Source organism: Arachis ipaensis, chromosome B6 (assembly GCF_059453495.1).
Source record: "Arachis ipaensis isolate K30076 ecotype BB chromosome B6, ASM5945349v1, whole genome shotgun sequence".
In the NCBI taxonomy this organism is placed as follows: domain Eukaryota; kingdom Viridiplantae; phylum Streptophyta; class Magnoliopsida; order Fabales; family Fabaceae; genus Arachis; species Arachis ipaensis.
In genome coordinates, this window is record NC_142441.1 from 69,454,697 (window position 1) to 69,471,181 (window position 16,485).

The 16,485-nt window shown below is 27.6% G+C and overlaps 1 protein-coding gene across 1 annotated transcript; it reads left to right on the forward strand.

Annotated features, from left to right (window-relative positions):
* Positions 1–1,539: 1,539 nt before the first annotated feature.
* Positions 1,540–5,701, forward strand: LOC148561220 (uncharacterized). Its single transcript, XM_088491497.1, has 3 exons — positions 1,540–2,319; positions 3,279–3,435; positions 3,828–5,701. Exons 2-3 carry the CDS (start codon positions 3,285–3,287, stop codon positions 5,291–5,293), a joined length of 1,617 nt encoding a protein of 538 aa, XP_088347623.1. The 5' UTR covers positions 1,540–2,319; positions 3,279–3,284; the 3' UTR covers positions 5,294–5,701.
* Positions 5,702–16,485: the final 10,784 nt, after the last annotated feature.

Below are 16,485 nucleotides of genomic sequence, written 5' to 3' on the forward strand. Positions count from 1 at the left end.
AAAATTACAATGTTAAGATATATCACTACTTTTACTTCCATATACAAAAAAAAAAGCTTCATTTTGTTTGGTAAATTTTGAAGCAAAATTATAATTGATTTACCACAAATTCACAGAGCACGAGAAAAACAAAAATCAAAAGTGACTATGATTAAATTAATTTCATTCATTTTAAAATTTACTTTGCATACACAACTAAATGCTAAAATAAAAGGAAACAAAAAAGAAAAGATATATTTATATTTTCCTTTTGTGATGGAGGGAATTTAAAAATTTCACCTTATTAAAAGAGATTTTGAAAATGATTTCTATAAATATCTAAACAAAATATTTTAACAAAAAGAACTTTAATTATCTTACAAAATCACATTCCCTTCTAAAATTCCTTCGTCCAAGACACTCTAAATTTGTTTTTAGTTCACCACATGACATAACAATGTTGTATTCAAAGCTATAACAAAGTTATATTCAATATCAATATTGCAAAAATTTATCATAACTTCATTTAGTACACATGATTTCATCAATTATAAATATGAAGAACTAAGATATTAAATCTATCAAATTCTAATAAACCAAAAAAATATTATGTAATTGTTGAAGCGTTAAGCTCAAAAGGAAAATTGTGATACTAATAAAACTTTAAAGAGTTTTATTTTGGTACAATAATAGTGTAAATTCATTTGGTTTTCAATTACATCTATTTTTTTAGATGATCATTCATGTTATCAATATAAATAATAATTATTTTTGCTAACATGTCATTACGTAACTGAATATACGCATAAAAGTATTTTATTATTTTATACCGAGAGTGACTCAAAATTAAATCAAAACCTTAAATATGCTTAAGAGTATTTTTGAGGGGGGAAAATCCTAACATGATATAAAAAAGAGATTAATTTTAAAGCACTGACAGTATAAAATATTTTACACAATCATTCATTCACATTTATTCTTTTGAATAAATATTTACACAGTCAATATAAAAGATAGTTACTTTATTGATGTAACATTACCTACTTAAATGTATGTATAAAATTATTTTATAATATCAATATAAAAAAATTAAATTTATAGTATTGCAAAATGTAAACATTTTTTGTCACCAAAAGTGTATTAATATTTTTTGAATAAAACAAGAACAATCACAAACGAAACCCTCCAGGCCTCCACTAATAATAAGTTGATTATGTAAATAATAATTAAGAAAATGAATATAATTAGACATTAGACAATTATATGATAAATCAAAACTAAACTCAAAATAAAAAAGCCTAAATAAAAGAAGAAAGACATTTATTATTGGTTATTAATTTATTATTATCCCCAGATTCTCACACCAAACAAATAAAAATCACGTTGGCCCAAAAAGGTTAGAAGTCAAAAACAGAAGGCAAGAAAAACCACCCACTTGTACGAAGCCACGTGGCAGAACTACCTTCGGCAATTACAATTTACAATTATGACTCAGAATCTTGCCTCAACCTCGTTCCTACACTGTCCCATATATACCGCACTCTCTCGTCCTCACACTCTCACACATTCAGGGGCATTCCCCGTAATTACACACATAAATTTTCAATACGGTGCCGTTTTCTTCTATCCCTTATTCCTTTCTCGCACGTTCATCTCACACCCAAAAAAAAAAAAAAAAAAGAAAAAAGAAAAATACAGCTAACCCTAGCTTTCGCCCCTTTTTCGTTTTAGCCGCGTTTTCCAATCTCGATCCCCTTTTCCTCCCTCTCTCGATTCGGCCTTCACTTTTTCTGGAATCGTCGAATCGTCGCTGCCTTCTTCTAGATCTTGTTCTTCTGCATCGATCGATCCCAATTTTGGCCTTTCGGTGTTCGTTGTCTGATTTTAGGGTTTCCGTCGCCCAATATTCTTGATCTATTTTTCCCAATTCGGGATCTGAAAAAATTATCGATTCTTTGCTTTGTTAGGTTCCTGGTCTTGTTCTCCTCGTTTTGTTTTCTCCGATTTTGTAAATTATTTTTGGTCAACGTGTATTTGATTTTTGTTCGTTCCTTCAATTACCTTGTTTGCGTTGTTAGATCTCGTGTCGCGTGACCTGATTCGACTCGAATCGTAATAATTGTCAATCGATTATACGTTTTCCTTTCGTTCTGGTTGGAAATTGAATTTTCTAGGGTTAGGGTTTCCATAATTTGGGGCTTTTCTTGTTTCCTTGAAATTCTTGGTGGGAAGGATCAATTCCTTTGATCAATTAAGGTTTCCCTGTTTGATTACTCCCAATTAGAGCTATTATTGCCTGATTCAGCAGTCTGCCATATATTTGTACGACAGTGTTTTAAGGTATAATAACTATTATATTACTATTATTTACAAAATGACAATTATATTGCACTTTTCTTTTGCTATATTTTATCGTCTTTTTTTTTCTTTTTTAGTTTATTTATTCCCAATGAAAATTTCTCTGGGCTCTGTTTATTCATTGAAGGGTGCATGAGTGATTGGGCCCACTAGCTTTTTATGATGATATTAATGTTAGGGAATGTTGATATTAAATACTGTATGAGTAAAAGTGGTCTGAAGTTCCTTTTGGTTTGTTCTCCATTTGAATTGAAGACAGTCTACTTGAGTCTATATGAGTCAACATTTGTCATCTACTTGACTGCTTAGTCTTCTTCACCATAATTAGCCTATCTAAACACATTTAGTGGATATTATGCACATTTAGTTAAGCCTAATGTGTATAGTAATCATATGCAAGTGAGATTGTTTTAGTAGTGACTTTTATTAGTCAAAGGTGCTTGCTCTCTTTATTGTTCTCAGTAACTTTTAGCAGTTGATTGAGTTGAAATGTCTGCCTATTGGATAATTGGCAGGTGCTTGATGATTTGCACTTATTATTCAAACATGCTTGCTCTTTTCGATGAATAGTGAATGATTTTTCTTGGTTTGAGTAACAGTTGATAAAGTTGAAGTGTCCATCTATTGCATAATTTCTAGGAGCAAAATGTGAAAATGATATGTGCATTAACCATATGTATGTAGAATTTGAAATGTGGAGTCAGTTAACTTGTATTAATCAGAGTCTAGCAGTATTCATTGTTGCATTGAATACTTAGCTGAGTTTTTTTTTGTTCAAATGAAAGCACTTTTATATGGACGTGGTGACATGTGCTGTCTATCATATCAAAATATTCAAGTGCTTTGAGCAAATGTTGTTTGGATGACAATTAATAGTTTCAAATAGTTTTATTGCGAAACAATTCTGTTGCCCTTACTTTTCATTTGTTCCTCTTCTTCAGGTAATCATGGTGCAGAAGCGTCCATTTGATGCTGAGGAGATGCTCGAGGTTTCCTTCAAACACCCGAAACATGCAGAACCCAGTGATCAGCTTGTTTCATTTTCTGAATCTGTTTTTCCTGATGATGATTGCCACACCCATATGCCTCAAACTTCAGGTGGGATTTAGTCTCAACCCCAGACAAAAAGTTCAGAAACAAACTGTAATTTGAAATAATAAACAATGCTTTTTCAAACAGTTTCAAGTTTCTGATCAATTGAACTTCTAATTCTAGTGGTTTCTGCACTAGTACTCAACCACTTACCTATGGTGCGTCATATTAATTGGATATGACCTATTTTATTACTGAGTAGTAGGCTGTTTGCTTAAGTTAGTATTTTTGTATTTGATCGTGGGGTCAACCTTAATGTACAATGTTGGAGATATTCCTTTGTTACTTTTATGAACGGAATTGGACTGCCACAGTTCTGACATCATCTTGTACTGTTGTCTGAGATTTTCCTTGTTCCATAAAATATATCTTAATCTTGTCTACCTCATCATTTGTAGAGGGCGGATGTGGGCAAGGTAGTAATGAAGGTATTGAGAAGCTTGCTGGTGAAAGTATCGGTAAAGGCCCTAGAGGGGCCGAGGACTCTGAAGCTAGTTTTCCTGTAGCTTGGGCTACCAGTAGCACTACTGAACAAGTTGTCAAGTCAGAGTCACCTGTTCATCTTGCTCTTTTTCCTGAGTATTTCCATTCAGAACCATCTGTACATGTTGCTCTTTTCCCTGAGTATTTCAGTCCAGAGAAACCATTTAGGACGTTGGCTCGCTATGAGGACATCTATTCCATACTCATTGAAAATCCTCCTCGCAAACTTGTATCTATGGGAGCTAACCATCAGGCTGATATTCCAGTTTGGGATTCTTCGGTTGCTATTGACAGACCAAATGCCTCTGAAGATGTCTCCAATCTAGGCTTCCCCATTGGAGATGAAGATGAGAAAAGGCTGATGGGGACATGTATAATCCCAATGCCTCAGATGGAGTTGTCTTCTGACAATGATGACGTTGGAAAGGGCAGAACCAATTGTTGGTGTGAAGATAGAGGATCCATCAGATGTGTTAGACAGCATATAGCAGAAGAAAGAGAAAGACTTTTGAAAGAGTTTGGGCATGAGAAGTTTGATGAATTGGGGTTCAATGACATGGGAGAACGTGTGGCAGAAAAATGGAGTGCAGAAGAAGAACGCCTATTTCATGAAGTTGTCTTCAATAATCCAGTATCCCTTGGCAAGAATTTCTGGCACTATCTCTCCATTGCTCTCCCTTCACGAAGCAAAAAAGAAATAGTTAGTTACTACTTTAACGTCTTCATGCTTCGAAAGCGGGCAGAGCAGAACAGAAACGACGCCTTGAGCATTGACAGTGATAATGATGAATGGCAAGGTAGTGATGGCATTGACATTGCAACTCGAGAGGAAGATGAGGATGACTCTGTTGTAGATTCTCCAGTCGATCAGAATGATATTGGTTTTACCAGCTGCCATGAAAATGATCAAGTTGATTATGATGATGAATTTGCTGCAGATGAAATTTGTGCTGTTAATGGAACCGTAGATTTGACCGAAAGGAACATTGATGATGAGGATGATTCTAAATATGATGCTGTGTCTGTGGGGAGAAGCACTGTCACAAACCGATTCTGTCCTCCAATACAACCTCATGATCAGACTATTCACAAGGATGATGAAAATGTTAAAGATGAAACATGCACTTTTTCTGACGCCGTAGTGTCCTCACAGGAGACCAGAGCGAAGAGCGGTGCTGAAGGTGATCAATGGTGTGGTAACTATAATGAGGTGGCAAGTAATGGCTATAGCAATGGCCATGTGTTGGAGCCTTGCGATGCAAAAGTGTGGGATCCTGCATTTTTGTCTTGCTCTAAAAGTAAGATTGACTTCTTGCCCACTTGCAACATGATAGAAGAAATCTTTGGAGATGGAAGAAGGCAAGACATGAGAAAAGGTTGAATTGATCCTAGGCTTTTGTTTGAAGTAAATCTCAGCTTATCAATTTTTGCTGGGTAATGAGACTTCAAATTTTTCCTTTGTATATGTGACATAAGAATGAAAATATAACCTTCTTTGTAAAATTGATTTGGAAGGTTATTTGGTTTTTCCGGTTATGTCCCATTTATTCTTTCTTTTTTTCTTTTTCTTTTTCTTTTTCTTTTCCCTCTTAAGTCCTTAAGGAACTGTAAACTTCATATTCCTTAATTTAATTATAGTTTCCTCGTTAGGGTGGAATATTTTCAAGGGGGATAATAGTTAGCTGAGAAAAAAGAACTATCTCGGTTCTAACTTCCAAGAGTTATCTTATCTCATGATGTAATTTTCTCTTACCACAATCTTTAATGAAAATTCCAGCTGTTACATCTCCATGTGTTCTTTCTACTTAATTGATTTTCTTTCTTTGGGGTAAAAAAGAGTGAAGGATACTAATGATTTTCACTAATTTAGCTTGTGTAAAATTTGGCCAATTATGATTATAACTTAGATATTTAGCTTAGATCAAGAGTTGTGGTTATGTGATTTGCTCTTACATATATCTTTTCCAATTTTTGATACGTCAATGTTTTAACGAGTTATAATTTAAATAGTATAGTCTCTCCACTTAAAAGTCTGTTTTAACTAAGTATTCAGTTGCACATGGTGAATCTTAAATTTAAATAGTATAGTCTCTCCACTTAAAAGTCTGTTTTAACTAAGTATTCAGTTGCACATGGTGAATCTTAAAAGTATATGGTAAATAAAACTATGACAATTATATACTTGGTTAAGGTCATATTTAAAAGTGTTTTTATGATCAAAGCTTACTTGATTTAAAGTGTTAGAAATTTTTTTGTTAACAAAAAATTAGGTTCCAGTCTAATAACTGTAATCCAATAAATTACAGAATACAGATATTAGTAGCTGGAAAAAAATGGGCAACATATATAAGTATAAAATTATTATTTTTACTATCATAATTAATTATTCTTTTCATTTCATCCCCCTTCCCCTCTCTCTCTTCCTTTTTCTTTCTTTGTTGAGTCTTTTATTCCCTTTTGAGATTTTTTGCTTTCAACTTAAGGAAGTCACATCCACTAATTAACCATTTAGCCGCAAAGTTATTCTTATTGGCCATTTTTGTCTCTTGTGTTCACATGGTTCAACCATAGGCACTATTAGCATATTAATAACATTTTTTACTTCATTTAATTTAACACTTAGTAGAAAATGCAATAATGGCAGCTCTTAGCATATTAAGTGACAGGTGCATATGAACTGCCCCACATGTTAATATTACTCCTTTCTTAAATTAATTCTCTCTTTTTAAATTTTGTACACTTATTAATTATAATATATTTTTCTTTTTCTGTCATTGCAATTTATACTAATATTCTTTTTTTTTTCACAAATATTTGAAGCATATAATACCCATGAACTAATTAATGTGAGTTATTAAAATTCAAAAATAATAGTTAAATTGATAAAAATAAAAAAAGAGAGATATTTATTATATGAGATGAAGAAAGTAACAAATAATATCTCTATTTTTATTTCACAAACAAATTTCTCCCTTTTTGCCCTTAAATAACTGAATGAATATTTAATTATTCTCTTTGAGTATCTTCAAAGCATTTCTGGTGAGAACTTTGCTCCCTAACATATGTACCATTATTACTGGTATCAGGTATGAAGCAATAACACATGCACCTTTTACCTACATATATTTTATAATTTAACATGCATATGAAAAAAAAAAAAAAAAAAAAAAAAAACAACATATAGAAGGCTTCTGATTCATGAGTACTTGATTAAAATACTGAAAAAAAAAATGAAAAATTTGTTTTGTTGACAAAAGAATTGTTATAGTTTTGATATTTGTCTAAAATATACTTGAAATGATATTCCTGTGTGCGTAATTAATTATCTGTTAACTTTTACTAAATTATTTATAGGTTTAATTACTCTGTTGGTCCCTATAGTTTCGCAAAATTTTCAATTCGGTCCCTATACTTTTTTTCCTTTTAATTGGGTTCCTGCACCAACTTTTTTTTTTCAATTGAGTCCATATATTTTTTTTTCCTTTTATTTGAGTCCTTGTACTAATTTTTTTTTTAGTTGGATCCTTATACAATTAAGGTAATTACTACCAAAAGGGACCTAATTGAAAAAAAAATTGGTGCAGGCACCCAATTAAAAGAAAAAAAAGTATAGAGGCCTAATTGAAAATTTTGCAAAACTATAAGGACCAACAGAATAATTAAACCTTATTTATATTATCAAAAAATGAAAAAAAAATAGAATTTGATTGATTAAATAAACTTATAAAATAAAACTATTTTTTTGCATATTAGATAAAAATTTATTTTTTTATAAATTATTTTCTTAATTAAATATTTTTGTAAAAATGATTTTTTAAGTTAGTTACCCATTTGATTTTTTTTTTTTTTTTGTCTAGAAAAGAGGTTGAGCTATAAGGCTCCAACTGCCAGAACCACTATTTATGAGTTGATTAAAGGCTATACCTTTATAAACTTATGGAACATTAAATTAATTAGTATATATACTATGATCTAATCACCCACCAAAGAAAAAGAAAGTGCTACACTTTCTAATCATTTAAGAATATATTTCAATAATCACTGATTTGTCACTCCTCATCTAAACTGGTGTAATCAGAAATTGAAACCTTAGCAAAGTGGCTCTAAAATATCTCTATTTACATCTTTCAACTAACATTTGCCTAATTAGTTTTTAATTCCTTTTTGATAATTACAGCAACAGAGTACCTCTGTCTGCAAAAAGCTACTACTGAATCTTCTGATTGGAAAAGGAAGAAAACAGAAATGAGTGGTGATTGATGGTTAAAAAAAAAAAAAAAAAACATAATCAACTAACAATCAAGTGTTTGACAATAATTATGTGCATTGAATTCATCACTTGTATATTACTATTATTGGCCACTTAGAAAAATCCTTCTTGTGTTTTACACAGCACAAAAATTAATGTCATCAATTACAGTTCATGCTTTGAAGGGACAAATTCTTAAATTTGTTCACAAAATATCACATGTATAATATATAGTCACAGTTATTAATAACAACAACATCATCAAACTAATATTTTAAGATATTCACTAATTTATGTTCTTATCAAGATAGTTTAGTAATAGAGGCGTGCTACACATACAAGTTTTTTTGGCTTACAAGTCTTACAAGTTGGTATAAGCCCAACAAAAAATACGCATTACACTCCCACATTCAAGAGTAAATAAACGCACGTTATTCAACCACTTCCTGTTTTCAAAGCGCGCTACTCACCATGCATTATAAACGACTCTTCTTCTTCTTCTTCCTCCATGAAAACGACTTTCTTGCCAAATTTGAAGATAATGGAACTTCAGAAATACACTCAAACGATTACAGAAATACACTCAAACCCAAACGATTACAGAAATACACCCAAACGGTTACAGGAATTCACCCAAACGATTATAGAAATACACCTAAAGAATTACAGAAATACACCCAAATGATTACAAAAACTACACCCAAAGGGTTTAAGAAATACACCCAAAATTCGTTGAAGTACACCTTATGTATAATTCAGAACTCTTTCTCTTTCTCCTCCTCATCTCCTGCTGCTTCTTCTTCTTCAAAAACGATTTCAGAGCTTGATATCAAAAAACAATGGAAATCGAGAACAACAAAAAAAGAACAGAGAGAAAAGCACGTAAATGAAGAAGGAGAAAGAGAAGGCAAGAAACGAAAGAAAAGAAGAAGAAGAAGAGGAAGAAGAACGTGCTGCAAGAAGAAGAAGAAGGTGCAGTGAAAACGTGCAGTAACGGTTGAAGAAGGAGAAAGAGAAGGCAAGAAACGAAAAAAAAGAAGAAGAGGAAGAGGAAGAGGAAGAAGAACGTGCAGCAAGAAGAAGAAAAAGGTGCAGTGAAAACGTGCAGTAATAGTTGAAGAAGGAGAAAGAGAAGGCAAGAAACGAAAGAAAAGAAGAAGAAGAGGAAGAAGAGGAAGAAGAACGTGAAGAATGTGCACTTATAAAGACTTGTATAAGAAAACGCTTGTATGTGGAGAATTTCTCTTAGTAATAACTAATAATTAGTGTATAAAGAAAATATATATATATTATTTTCTTAGTAGATAGAACATTGTTGATCATATTTGACCATAAGACAAAAATATTTTGCTTAATTTGATTTCTGTTTAATTCTTTAAATAGATATTTATCTTATATTATTTAATTTAAAATAAAAACAAATAAACAAACTCTTAAATCTAAATCAAGCAACCAAATAAATTTGATCTTTTTATTAAATATCTTTATATTTCTATTATAAAAAAATATAATATTTTCTTGTATTAACTATATATAAACACAATACACGTAATCATAAGCAAATTAAAGGAGTGATATTTTGATGTACTATATATGAGGAAACACTAGAATTGAATGAATGAGTGTATATATATATATATATATATATATATATGTAGCAGCAAATTAAACCCCATATTTTTCCACCGACAGTAGTGAGTAGTGAGTTAGCATAAACCCTAAGAAACGCATCTTTGCATTTAAATTAAATACGCCACATTATTACACATAATGTAGTGTGTAATTCAAAACTTTCCTTGGAAGCAGCATATATACGGAAATATTTGGTAATAAAAAAAAATAAAATAATATAAAATATTTTATATAATTATATAATGATAATAGTTTATTTTGTGATTATTTAAACGATAAATATAAAAAGTAGTTACTTTTATTAATGTGATATTATGTGATTTAATGTACGTATAAAATAATTTTACAGTGTTAACACATTAAAATTAAAATTTAAAAAATATTAATAAAGAATTGTTAAAATTTATTTTTTTTTATTTTATTTAATGTACTTGTAACTAATAAATACTAAAGAAAATGAGTTTAAATTAATTGTTTTTTGTCAATTATTCTATCACTACCGAGATATATTTGTCAATTTCTATCATCACTTTTATTTTTTCCTTTGAAGAGTAGTAGCTAGTGAGACACTCTTCCCTCTGAAGTGAAGCTTCTGAGAATGAATGAATGAGAGAGATTGAGACACTGAGATATTATTAAGATATGTGAATAATATGATAGATACAAGTTTTCTATTTCTATGTCAGAATCTCTCTGAATGAATGAATGAATATATGGTACTCTAACAGCAACATGTATACCAATACTATAGATCCACCCCACTGCAAAACTTCAACAACTTGTACCAAAATTATACACTTTAAATTTAATCTGCTGATGGTATTATTGGAGGATGTTTTTATAAAGACGCGTAAAATATCTTTTTGTGAAAATACGTGTTGCATTATTATTTGACGTATTAATGAATTAATTATTTTTGAATTTTTTAACAAACTAGAAGAAAACCAATTTTTTATAACAATAACAATAAATCTAATTGTTATCGGATCTGGTTGAATCGACCAATTTACATAACTCACTGGATCATTTTTTTTGTTTTTTTTTAAAGTAAAATTAGGGATATATTTGTCTTTTTATAAAAAAATTTAAGCATAATTCGATTTAAATTGTGTAAATCGATCGGATTAAATCGGGTCTAATCATTATAATGCAGATAATTGGGTTTATTATTGTTGCTATAATAAACTGAGTTTGTTCTGGTTTATTAAAAAATAAATTATTAACTGATTTAATAAAGATGTCCAATAATATCATGACACATATAAACTGTCTTAAAAAAAAGATATTTTTAATGTCTTTATCGAAGTGGTCTCCATTATTATTTTACTACTTTTACCATTAACTTTCTTAATTAATGTACTATATTTAGTAATTATTATATATTATATTCAATTTAATTAGCAACCGGTAGCTTATGAATTTAGCTTTTTAATTTTACTTATTAAGAGCTATCATTTAACTCAAAATTATATCAAATTCATGTATCCAAACATTGATAAAATATATCAATTTTAATTAATTTAAATTGGTTGAATGGTTAGCTTATATTATTCGTCTATTTAAATATGTGATGAGAGTTCAAATTACATTATGTGCACGTAATAACTTATTAATCAATAAAAGATTTTTAAATAAAACTTTAACCTAAAGATACTGTACCAAAAAAAAAATTGCCAATTTTAGTAATTTGATTGATTATTAAGTTATTTACCAATATAACCATCCAAGACATTATTGACTTTTGGTATTGAACGTGTGACACTGTACACATGATGAGCATGCACATGTTTCCTCTAATTTAAAAAAAAAAAAAGATAAATTTATTGCTCCAATCCCTTCAATTTGAATCTAATTATTAATTAATTTGCATAATAATATAAATATTCTCTTTTATGAATCCTACATATTGTAACAACAGAGGGGATCTAATCTATGAGTAAAAAAGGAAAACGATAAAATATATAATATAGGAAAAATTTTAAGTATACTGAGAATATCGATATTCTAATTATTTTAACAGTTGATTTTAATTAATATATATTATAAATATTTTTTTATAATTCAGATTAACGGTTAAAACAATTAGAATACCGATGTTCTCGGTACACTTAAAACTCTCCCTATAATATATATAAAATAGGTACAGCTAACCATTGTGCTAAGTTGCCGGCAAAAGGGGCACAAATTCAGTCATTAAATTTAATTTATACTAATCAAATACTTAATTAATAATAAGTTGCAGTTGTAATTACTTCTTAGGATAACATAAAGACATTTTGTGTTACGGTTAATGCAATGAACATTGCCGGCGGCTTATAATCATTTTATTCTTTTTATGAAGGCTTCGAAATTTATAAACAATTGTATTGTATATAATTTATTTAAAAAATACTCTATGTGCATTAAAAATTAATTATTAAATTAATAATTATTATGTATTTATGTATATTATATATAAGTTAATTTAATATATTTTTTTAAATAAATAATTAAATCTATTATAATTAAATAATCAAGTTTATTTACAATAATATCGTATAATTTAGGTATCAAATATGATTTTTATATACGGTAATTAATTAATGGCTGATTCTTTGTGTATATGTAATATTAAATTTTAAAATATGTGACGTAGACTTAATTTATGGGCAATCTATTATTAAGTTATATATGAGATATGTAATTCCAATTTAATAAAGTCTCTGACAAATTTAAACGAATATAAAAAAAGAATAGAGTATATTTTAGTCTCTAAAATTTAATAAAAATTTTAAAAATATTTTTAAGTTTTATTTTGTTTTAATTTTATTTCAGAAATTTTTTATTTGTATTAAGTATACTCTCGACGGCTAAATTTTTAAAAAATTTAAGATTAATCTAACAATAATGTAAGAAAATTATGCGTGTTAAGGGTTGTTCTTATGAAATTGTTGTTTAATCAATCTTAAATTTTTTAAAAAATTAACCGTTAAAAATATATTTGATGCAAATTAAAAACTTTTAGAATAAAATTAAAATAAAATAAAATTTAGGAATATTTTTTAAATTTTTATCAAATTTTAATGACAAAAAATATATTTTACTTTAAAAAAATAAAAAGAAAAAGAAAAATTGCCGGCACCATATATGGGGTTTGCCATGCTGGCTATAGTATTAATTAGTATGTGACAGTATAATATGATTATTAGAGATATTATAGTGAAAAAACTAAGCAAATGACTGAACTAAGATCCAATATTCCAATGCACCCTTGTCATAAAACAACTATGCAAATCACAAGCCACAAAACTAGACAGCTTGTACCTAATTAATTATTATTTATATCTGGCTTGGGTGCATTAAGTGATGATTAATTATGCCTAATTAAGAGTCACCAAAAAAAAATTATGCCTAATTAAATAAATTAACTTTTAGGTTATCTATTTTAACCATATATACTCAAATGGTTGCCCCTACTTTTGTATGCATTTATGTAACTTTATCTTTTGGATTGGTGTTTAAGATTCACATATTAAAAAATCGAAAATGTTTGGTAACTAAAGAAAATCAGACAAAAACAGCGATAACTTATCTTATTTAGCATTCATTAATTGTTGCGATAATTAATTAATGTTAAATAAGGCAAGCTCTGACTGTTTTTTTTGTCTATCTAATATTACCCCTAAAAAATATAATTTACCAGTCATGTCATGTAATTTAATTTGTACGAAGTCAAACTTTTAATACAAATAATAATAATAATAAAGACCACATTATATTAGTATATTTACTAAATTGTGGTTGTGACACGAGATTTTAATTAATTAACTTGCTTTAATTTTCCTTGTAATGAATATTTGAATTCGTTCATTAAATAATAAAAAAGCTTTGTATTAATATTGTTCAATTTTGTAGTCAACTCAATTCCTATATAACTGCTCTAAAATTATCTATATCTAAAAAAGTGACTTTTTATATATATATATATTTTTTTTTTGGGTCAATCATATGTTTGAACTACTTCCTCTACTTTGTTATTGACGTATTTAAAAGACTTCTCAATTAATCGAAGGGAGAATTAAATATTTGGATTCTGTCATTACTTTAAATTTATTTCTATGGGCTTGATAATTCAACATGGTTAAATTAAAATTATTGTTATCTAAACTCCAAAGAATGATTTGCTTTTTAATGATTTTTTCTGTTATTTATTATAATAAACTAAAATACCCTTAAAAAGTTACTAAGTGCATCAAATGCAAAACAAAATTATTTATTTGCAAGTAGTTAAGAATATTAATATACAATCTTTTTCAAGAATTGAAAAGGTATATTATGGTTAAAATGCATGCATGGTTTTTATTCACATCAAATAAACATTATTTTTTTAATTGATTTAGTTATATATTACTTATAAATTTTGATTATAAAAATAAATATAAGATAATTTCGTTTTCTTCAAATAATATATAATTTGATGGAAAAATAATAATAATAATGTGGCAGAATTTTATACCCTAGGTAGGCCTTAAGATCAACCAATCTTTAAGAACAAGAACTTCAAATAGAAAAATTAATTAAATAATAGCCGAAGCAACCCCACTTGATAATGACCTATCCATAAAAATGTTTTAGGAATTTTGCTATATTTCACATGTCATTTTTTTCATCTATTTTTAGTTTTCGTTTATACATCTTATTAATTCATATTTTTATCTATTAAATATGTAAAATTTTAATTAATGTCAGATAAGTTAAAATAGTAAGCACCTTATATTTTAATTAAGAAAATTTTTAGATTTAAATTTAATAAATAACAAAAATATTTTTAAATTCAACTAAAATTTCAACATTTTTTAGTCAATATTAATTAAATCTTTTGAAATTATCTTTTTATTATAGAATTTTATATTTTAAATAACTCTAAATTTACTAAATAATAAGAGTTAAATAATAATTTTAAAATAAAAAATTAACTAATATTAATTATTAAAAAGTAATTCTCTATAATTATCCATCTGTTGTATGTAATTATATAATCTTCATATTAAATAATTTATTATAGGTGATTTAATAGGCCAATTTTATAGTGTTTATGAGTTGTTGTCTAAATTTTATCTAATTTATCTTTTGTAGTAAGTTTTAATTTTTTAAAAATTATTTATTATTATATTTTTTAAATTAAATATTATTTTTTAACTTTTTTTTAATAAATAGACACCATTTTTTGGACACCCTAGCATTCGTAGACTCAATATCCCTGCAGAGAATGAAGAAAAGAAGAGTGGCAGAGTGTGATTGGAACCTGAAGCAACTGGAAGTAGAGGGAGGGTGACCCATGTAATGGGACCCACTTTCAAAATCTTAAAAACTGTTAACACTAACAACACTAATAACAAAACCATGGTATTTATGGCAAGTCCAAATAAAAGAATAACGGCCACACTGTGGCATCTTTCACTTCCATACATTTTTATTTTAACTTTTAACTGCTTCTAAAATAAATCCCAAAAGAAGTTGATATCTCAATTTTGTAATATTAAAATAGTTTAATTATCCAATCGGTTTCTATAATTTTATCGAATTTTTAATTAGGTTTTTATATATTTTTTTAATTGAATTTTTATACTATATTAGATTTTATAACTAAGTCTTTACTATGATAAAAACGTTGAAATTAATAGAATATTTTATTAAATTATGCAAAATATTCAGTCAAATATTATGGATATATTTATTTTGTTTAATAAAATATTCTATTAATTTTAATATTTTTATCACGACAAAAATTTAATTACAAAATTTGATATGATATAAGAATTTAATTAAAATATATATATATAAAAATCTAATTAACAATACGATAAAATTATAAAGATCGACAGAATAATTAAACCTACTAATAGATAAAGAAGAATGATGGGATTTCGTTGATAGCAAGACAAAGGAAAGAATAGTATTTGTTGGAAGGGAATGCACTTAGTGTAGTTACACAAACTCTTAATATTAACATTGTATATGTCTTTGTAGCTTAATATTCTTCTTTAATCATATCACTTAACATAATAATTAAGGTGTTGAATTCTCAACAAACAAGATATATATTAACATGAGAGTGTGTAACTGGACATGACATTTAATAATTTAATATTAAAATTTTGATTTTTATAAATATATGTTTAAATTATGTATTTTATATATATAATTTTTTATAAATATTAAAATAAATTATTATTAACAAAATACTAACTTAAAATAATAATATTTATTAGTCACGTAACATTGCGGGATTTATAATGTAGGAAAATTTTTAAATGTATCGTCATACCGATGTTTTATTGATTTTTAACCGTTGATCTTAATTTTAAAAAATATATATAATATATATAATTAAGATCAACGGTTAAAAATTAACGTAATACCAATACGACCGTACATTTGAAAACTTTTCTATAATGTATGTATCATTAGTTCATGAGTTTTGACAGGAATATAAAATAGTGATCTATTTGTAAATAAGCAATTAAATAAAAGAAATGTTATTTGTACATTAAAATTAGTCACTAAAATTAGTCATCAATGTATTATAAATACATATGTGATTTAATTTATTTTCAATATATATTTATATTCTAACATACATTTTATACTGGTGACTGATTTTAGTGTACGCGTAACATAACCTAATTAATAATTGTTGTGATTAGATTAAT

Bases quoted from the DNA above. Each gene is read 5' to 3' on its own strand.
- LOC148561220 (XM_088491497.1), top strand. From the start codon at position 3,285: ATGGTGCAGAAGCGTCCATTTGATGCTGAGGAGATGCTCGAGGTTTCC. The intron at 3,436-3,827 runs GTGGGATTTAGT...CATCATTTGTAG, and splicing joins CCATATGCCTCAAACTTCAG to AGGGCGGATGTGGGCAAGGT.